Source organism: Lipotes vexillifer, unplaced genomic scaffold (genome assembly GCF_000442215.2).
Source record: "Lipotes vexillifer unplaced genomic scaffold, Lipotes_vexillifer_v1.1 scaffold111, whole genome shotgun sequence".
NCBI lineage: Eukaryota > Metazoa > Chordata > Mammalia > Artiodactyla > Lipotidae > Lipotes > Lipotes vexillifer.
The window spans coordinates 540,486-547,836 of NW_006778270.1; the positions used below are offsets into that span (position 1 = coordinate 540,486).

At 51.7% G+C, this 7,351-nt stretch overlaps 1 protein-coding gene across 1 annotated transcript in view; it reads left to right on the forward strand.

Moving 5' to 3' along the window:
• Positions 1-2,370: 2,370 nt before the first annotated feature.
• Positions 2,371-7,351, forward strand: part of LAMB3 (laminin subunit beta 3) — a 40,547-nt gene continuing 35,566 nt past the window's right edge. Inside the window, exons 1-3 of the mRNA XM_007451565.1 lie at positions 2,371-2,482; positions 4,416-4,480; positions 5,289-5,443. Coding sequence (XP_007451627.1) covers positions 4,453-4,480; positions 5,289-5,443 — 183 coding nt within the window. The 5' untranslated portion in view covers positions 2,371-2,482; positions 4,416-4,452. The remainder of the gene's footprint in view (positions 2,483-4,415; positions 4,481-5,288; positions 5,444-7,351) is intronic.

A 7,351-nucleotide genomic window follows, 5' to 3' on the forward strand; every position in this document is an offset into this window, starting at 1 on the left:
CAAGACCTGGTTGTGTGACTAGACAGTTAGGAGTTAGGGGGCTGTTGCAGAAGCCTGGGGTAGACAGGCTCAGGCCAGGAGGATGGAAGTGGATTCAGGTTGCCTTTGGAAAGGGGAGCTAACAGAATTGCCAGGTGGATTGATGTAGGTACGAGAGGAACGAGGGTCAAGGCTGACCACTTTCCTGAGCACCACTTTCCTTGTTCTAACAAGCCAAGGCTCGGAGAGAAATGAGAGTGGAGAGCTTTGGAGCAGGATGGCGGGCAGTGGGAGGGGAAGGGGACACGGAGGGGATGGTGTTGGAGCAATGCTCCCACCTTGCCTTTAGCCCTGGCCAGGTCCTACTCTAGCTTCCGTCTCTAGATTAGGCTTCTTGTCTCTGAAAAAACTGGGTTCTGAAGTTCAAACCCTGTGCCTGGGGCCCTGCAGTCCTGGGGGGACTAGATTCCCAACGGGGAGTGCTTAGTGTCCTGAGGAGTGGGCTGGCTGGGCCCTCCTTGGGGTCTGCAGAAACAAAGTCCTGGACTTGGCTGGGAATGCGGGGGTGGGGTGAGGAGCCCACACAGAGCAATTGCCTTCCCCTCTGCGAAGCCAAACTGCTCTGGGACCTGCCCCAGCCTGTGAAGTCTGAGATAGCTATTTACCTGGGCTCCTGGCCTCATAATGGGAGAGGAGGAGGGGGGTTTAAAGGGCCCAGCCTCCCATCGTGCTCCCGCCCCACGGGTCTGAGGATATGGCATCTCAACGGCTGCTTCTTCTGCTGAGTTAACTTCATGAGTTCTTTGTCACATCCTCTTCCTGGTGGTGGGCAGAGGATGGACAGCTCCGTGAGGGGCAAGCTTCCTGGAAGCCTTGTGTTCAGGGAGTTGGAGAGTTGGAGAGAAAGAGAATAGATGGGTGGGCTCAAAACTCAAGGGTGTGAGCAGTAACCTTTCCCTGTGGGGGACTGGAGGGGTGTGTCTCTGTGTTCTTATTGCAGAGGCAGGGCCCAGGAGGGCCAGCTACTGATCCCGGCTCATTAAGCCACATTTCACTGGAATGTTTACAGGGGTCAAGACATTAACATTTATTGGAATGTCCGTTTGCATCCAAACAACTTATTGCCCGTTTGCTAATTATAGTATTTTTCCTGCCCATCTAAACTTCTTGGGCTACATTAGAATCTGAGGGTTAGAAATGCCCAGGTTACCGTTTAATCCACGAAATCCTACATTTTCCCCTTAAGCGTTTTCAAACCAGTTTCTTGGACTTAACCCTTCAATTGTAGAGAATTTCCTGCTGAGGAGACACTGACAGGCTGGTCTGGCTTGTTAAGAGTCTCCTTTAAATAGAAACTTTGAGGCAATAATGTCCAAACAAGGCCAGTGTAGGCTCTCTGGGGCTAAGATCTGAACTGGGTGACCTTCCAGATCTCTCTAAAAGCCCTCTGACCCTAACCTGCGGGGAAGACTGTCCTCCAAGACCAACCTCTCGATATGGGCCATTTACAGAAGCTCTCAGCCCAAAGCCCTAAGCCAGGAGCCCGCCCAGGGTCCTACAAAGGAAGCTGTGTTCTCAGGCCTGGCAAGAGGTCAGGGGAAGTTGGTCCAATTATGCCTCAGCCTTCCTTTCCATCCCTTAGGAGGGTCAGGTCTGTTTTCTGGCCCTCCAGGCAGGCATTCTTGCCCAGGGTGGGAAGGGCTAGGAGAGCAGCCCTTCCTGAGCTGAGAGCCATGACTCACAGGTAGTTACCTGTCCTTGGGCTCCCTGCCAAGGCTGCGAGGGAGCCTGAAGGGAGATATTTAGAGTTCATTCCTGTTTATTCCTCTTAAGCTTTTCTTGGGTGAGTTGGGCTTTGACCCCTTCCTGATGAACCATAGCGTTTTAATCCCCCAAGAAGCAGGGATTTTCCATTTTTTTGTTTTCCCTTGGGAGGGGTCTGGTGCTTTCCAGGGTCCTGGATGTTTGCATCTTCTTTCCTTCCAGCTCAGTGACCGGTCTGGGGCTATAACACCTTATATAGAAGCCCTGATCCTTGTGTTCTCTGCTTGGTCTTCTGTCCAGGGTGGTCCAGGACACCAGAGGAGGCTGCCCTCTACGGGCCTTGGGAAAGTGCCAAGCGCAGTGCCTGTCACAAATGCCAGTATCCTTCCCCCCCACCCCACCCCTCCGCCAGGAATCCTGGTCTCCAAAGATGACTAACATTCCCCCCACAAGGCACCCACAGGCAGGCGGGTGCTGCTGAGCTTGCTGTGAGGCCTCTGGGACCGACCCACCTGCCCAGTCCTGTCTGGGGATGAGGGTGAGGGTGCAGTGACTACAGATGGGCGTGCCAGCTGCCAGATTCCTGAGTCCCGCCCTGCAGTGGGTGACGCCCAGCCAGGACCTCTCCAGAGGTGAGGCCGTTGTTTAAAACCTAGGAGCCAGGAGAGGGGACTCCCACATTCAAGGCGCGCTCTCAGAGAGGCGATCTGGAGAAGGAACTGCGGCAGCACAGAGTGAGGTACGTTACCTGCCTTCACCTGCCTGGTGGGGGCCGGATGCAGGACAAGGGTTGTGTATCTGGGTGTCTGGAGCCTGGTTGCAGGGCCTGATTCATTCCTCTTCCTGGGAACTCAGCTGAGCCAGCTAAGATCCAAAGGCTAGGTTTAATGTCTGCCACTGTTTGGATTTCTTTTTCACAACTGATAAGCATCTCAGTGACTTAGAAGAAAGCAGGTTCAGAGCTGGGGCTGAACACAAAGAGACGAGGAGAGGGTGGGCTGGCCCGGCTAGAGCTCTTCTAAGGGCTGCCCAGAATGCCTAGTTCCGGGTGTGGGTGTGGTTCCAGCCCCTGGATGGGAGAGCAGAGATAGTGCTGGAGGAGGCCAGAAGATGGGTCTCCCTCTTAGGCCACAGTTGGCTGTGTGACCTCAGGCCACCTGTCTCTTCCCTGGGCCCCTGACTCCTCTGGTAGGGGATTGGAAGGAAAGATTTTGAAGCGTTAGGATGTAGGATTTAAAGATGTAGGAGTGTCCCTGGGCCCCCCCTGCCCCTGCCTTTCCAACCCCCCATCCTTCCATCCCAGCCAGAGGAGTTTGTGGGCGTCATTGGAGCAGAGTGAGCATCTGATCCAAGGCAGAGGTGGGCGCTGCAGGAACAGGGTGGGGCATTTGCCTCTAGGACCCTTTGACTATCCACCCCTAGCTTCCTTCAGAATCCTTGGTCTGTGGCCTCCCAGCCCCCATGTCTCCTGTACAGCCCCAGCCCATCACTGGAGACATTTTGGGTTGTTTCCAGTTCAGATGAAATCCTCACTCACTTTTTTTTTTTAAATTTTCTTTTTTAAAGTTTTTATTAGAGTATAGTTGCTTTATAATGTTGTGTTAGTTTCTACTGTAGAGCAAAGTGAATCAGCTATCCGTATACATATATACCCTCTTTTTTGGATTTCCTTCCCATTTAGGTCACCACAGAGCACTGAGTAGAGTTCCCTGTGCTATACAGTAGGTTCTCATTAGTTATCTATTTTATACATAGTCTCAATAGTGTATATATGTCAATCCCAATCTCCCAGTTCATCCCACCGCACCCCTTTCCCCTTGGTATCCATACGTTTGTTCTCTACGCCTGTGTCTCTATTTCTGCTTTGTAAATAAATCGTCTATAACCGTTTTTTCAGATTGCACATATATGCGTTAATATGTGATATTTATTTTTCTCTTTCTGACTTCCTTCACTCTGTATGACAGTCTCTAGGTCCATCCACATCTCTACAAATGACCCAATTTTGTTCCTTTTTATGGCTGAGTGATATTCCATTGTGTATATGCACCACACCTTCTTTATCCATTCCTCTGCTTACTCAATTTTAAAGACTGCTAGGCCTGCCTTTCCATCATTTCCATCGTGCTCAGCCCAGAGGTGTGGCCACCACAGCCTCACTCTCGGGGTGGCTCTGTGTGGTACTGAAGACCATGCCAATAGCAGGAGAGGGCTCAGCTCCAGGTCCTCAGCCTCTTCGGCCCACTCATCGTTGCGCCTGTAGGTGGGCCAGGCCCTGAGAAAGGACACTCCTCTTTCCTGGGGAGGCTTCAAGGCCCCGGACTTCTCCTGCAAAGGGTCCAGCTCTTTCCTGCTCCCCACGTTGTCCTTCTGACCATGTAGGGTAGGGCAGTGTCTATCCTCCTCCCCTCCTTTTCAGAGGGGGAAGCTGGAGTCAGGGACGGGGTGGTGTTATCCCAGGGCACCCTGGGAGTCACATGCCAGCTGGGACGGGGGCCAGGTCTCTGGCATTTTCCAAGTTTTTGGCTACAGATGCACCTGCTGCTCAGAAGTGTCCTAGGTCAAGACCCTAGGTAAAGGCTTCTGAGAAAACATGAGTCCAGAAACAGAAAAGGGCTGGTGCACCCTAGGGGTTTGCATGGTTTCACCCAGGCTGCTTTGTTCTGCCCCAGGTGAGGTCCTGGGTGGGGATCACCCCATTGGCTGAAGATGAGGCCGCTCCTTCTCCTGTATTTTGGTAAGTATCCCTTCCCATCCTTCCAGGCGCTTTATATACCAGGGCGGGGACAGCTGTGGGTAGGAGGACGGTCTACCAAAGTGTGAGCATCACCAGTCACCCTGGGGTCTTTGGGTTTGGGACACTTGTCTACTGGGATGTCCATGAGGTTTCTCTGTCCTGGGGGCCTTTGAAGAAGATGATCTTGAGAGGCTCCCAAATGTCTTCTTCCTACCTGAGGGTGGTTTGTGGCTCCCCCAGTGCCCTGCATGGTTTATTTCCCGTCCTCTCACTCTCAAGCTGGTCCCAGAGCCATCATGGCCTGAATTCTTGATGTTCAGTGAATTGCAGCTGGGTACTCCCAGAGCATGGCAGGGTCATCTTTACAGATAAAGGAGCAGACAGAATGCAGGTATCTCCCAGTGTCCCACAGACAGCCAGCAGCCAGCGCTACTCTGGGCTGTTGACAGAGGCCACGCTGCAGGTGAGGAGAGCTGTGGGCCGTGTCCTGGTGGCTGAGCGTGTGACTGCAGCTCTGTTCTAAAAAGCCACGTGTGGATGCTACATTTCAGGATCATCCGGGCTTTTTAGTTGTCAGTGTTTCTCCTCCTTTCTTTTTAGACTGGGGGCTACGGACTATAAAATCAGCTTTTTTAGCAAACAGCATCAGGATTGCGATTATTCCCACAGCCGGCAGGTGGGAGCATGAAGGACGTGGAGAAGAGGCTGTAGCCCTGTCGGTCGGCGTCGGCTCCCCTGCGGCACACTGGGGTGGCCGGCTACACCCTCCTCTCTCTAGGCTGCACCCCTGTTCCCCCTGTGATTTCAGTCTTGCCCGGTGTCCTGTGTGCCCAGCAAGCCTGCTCCCGTGGCGCCTGCTATCCACCCGTTGGGGACCTGCTCATTGGGAGGACCCGGTTTCTCCAAGCTTCCTCTACCTGTGGCCTGGCCAAGCCTGAGACCTACTGCACCCAGTATGGAGAGGTAGGCTCTTCCTGCATGGCCTCGGGGGGCTGGAAGAAGGCGAGCTGGGGCGGGGGCGGGGAAGCCTGCCATCTGTTCACTGAATACTTAGAGTGGACTCGGTACCGGCTTAGATCCACGCGCTGTGGGGAGTGCAAGAAAAGCGTTAAGACCGGATCTCTGCCTCTAAGGAATCTTCACCTTTGCTGGGCAAGAGAAAATGTACTCAGAACTAGCAGAATAGCTCCTTTCTCTCTTTTGCTTGATAAAGCCGAAGTTTTTCTCAGCCCTTGGGCCTGGGCAGGACAGTTTTCCAAGTCTCGGGAATAAGCAATCAGATAGATGGGGATCCTTTAGGTGCGTGGAGTGTAAGGCGCCATCTTTGGTGGACAGCATCAAGGCTGGTGGAGCACAGATGCTGGGATGTGTGCAAGGCTTGTGTTCTTGCTGAAGGGGGAACCGAGCGGTGCCATGGCCCCTCCCTTGCTGCCATCTCTTTGGCTAGTGTTGGGGGAAGGGTGTGGCTGGAGCTACCAAATGATTATAGGCTGGAGTTTATCCTTCTGTGTTTTGCAGTCATCACGTATGACTTACCTCTCAGCCTGTGCGTGTTTGGTCCACATGTCTCACCACTCCGGGAGAAGTGGGAGACATTTTTTTTTGTAGAATTTTTTTTAATTAAAAAAATTTTTTTTTGAAGTATAGTTGACTTACAATGTTGTATTAGTTTCAGGTGTAGAGCAAAGTGCTTGAGTTATATTCTTTTTTAGATTCTTTTCCATTATAGGTTATTAGAAGACATTGAACATAGCTCCCTGTGTTATACAGTAGGTCCCTGTTGGTTATCTGTTTTATATATAGCAGTGTGTATCTGTTAATCCCAACCTCCTAATTTATCCCTCCCTCCGGGGGAAATATTCAAATTAAAGGACACAGATCAGTGAGACAAACCAGGAAGTGACTTGAGGTTAGCAAGGAGGTTCAGTGGCTCAGCTGATAGGAAACGAGCTGAGCAAATCCAGGCACTGGAACTCTTTGACCTACGTCAATTATCATCACCTGTTTAGGCAACTGATTTTTTTTTTTTTTTTTTTTTCAAAGAGCCATTGTGAGTTTTCTTCTACTTTGCCTCTGGACCTTTCTGGTAGGAACTTTGGTTTTCTTTTCTTTTCCCTTCAACAAGGTTGGGGTCTTTCTTTGCTCCTTGTGTTTACCAAGGTGGAAATCACTCAGTGTTTTCTTGTTTCCCAGCTGCCTGTCTCACTGGGCCATTTTTCTGCCCTCAAAACACAGGTTTGGACAAAGGGAAGAGTGAGGGAGTGGTTTTCCCTTGAGCCTCTGCATCTCTTGGGGTAAATAAAAAGACAGAGAGAGAAAGGGAGTGAGAGAGATTAATGGCCATAAAGGAGGCTTGGGTTGTCTGTGGTTTCCTCCTTCTGGGTCCTTGTCCTCAGGACCATGGAGATGGTATCTGATCCCATCTCTGGCCTCACTGCCCTTCCAGTCCCCAGTGTTCTTTTGGCCACTTTTTAATCATAGGTGGTACTGTATAGTGGCTTCGGAGGTGCTGAGCAGAGATGGCTCTGGTTTCTGCATCTCACCCACTTGGATGTGGGAAAGCCCATTTGACAGTGTTGGGTAAGATGGCCAGCATCAGGCGAGTCCTCCCTGTGAGCCCAGATTACTCCACAAGCATCAGGAGACCTGGCAGTATTGAGATTTCCAGGCAACAGAATGGTTTTAGTTGCTGCCTTCCCACACATCCTCCAATCTTGTGCCACTGAGCCATGTCTAAAATTTTCAGGGAGTCCTCTGCTGATTCCCTTCCTTGGGCTGATCCGTCTTCTGGGATGGGAAGCAAGGAGAGATCATAGGCCCCTGTGTTGGGATGTTCCTCGGCCACAGCCCTGTCTGGACAGCCTCTTTCCC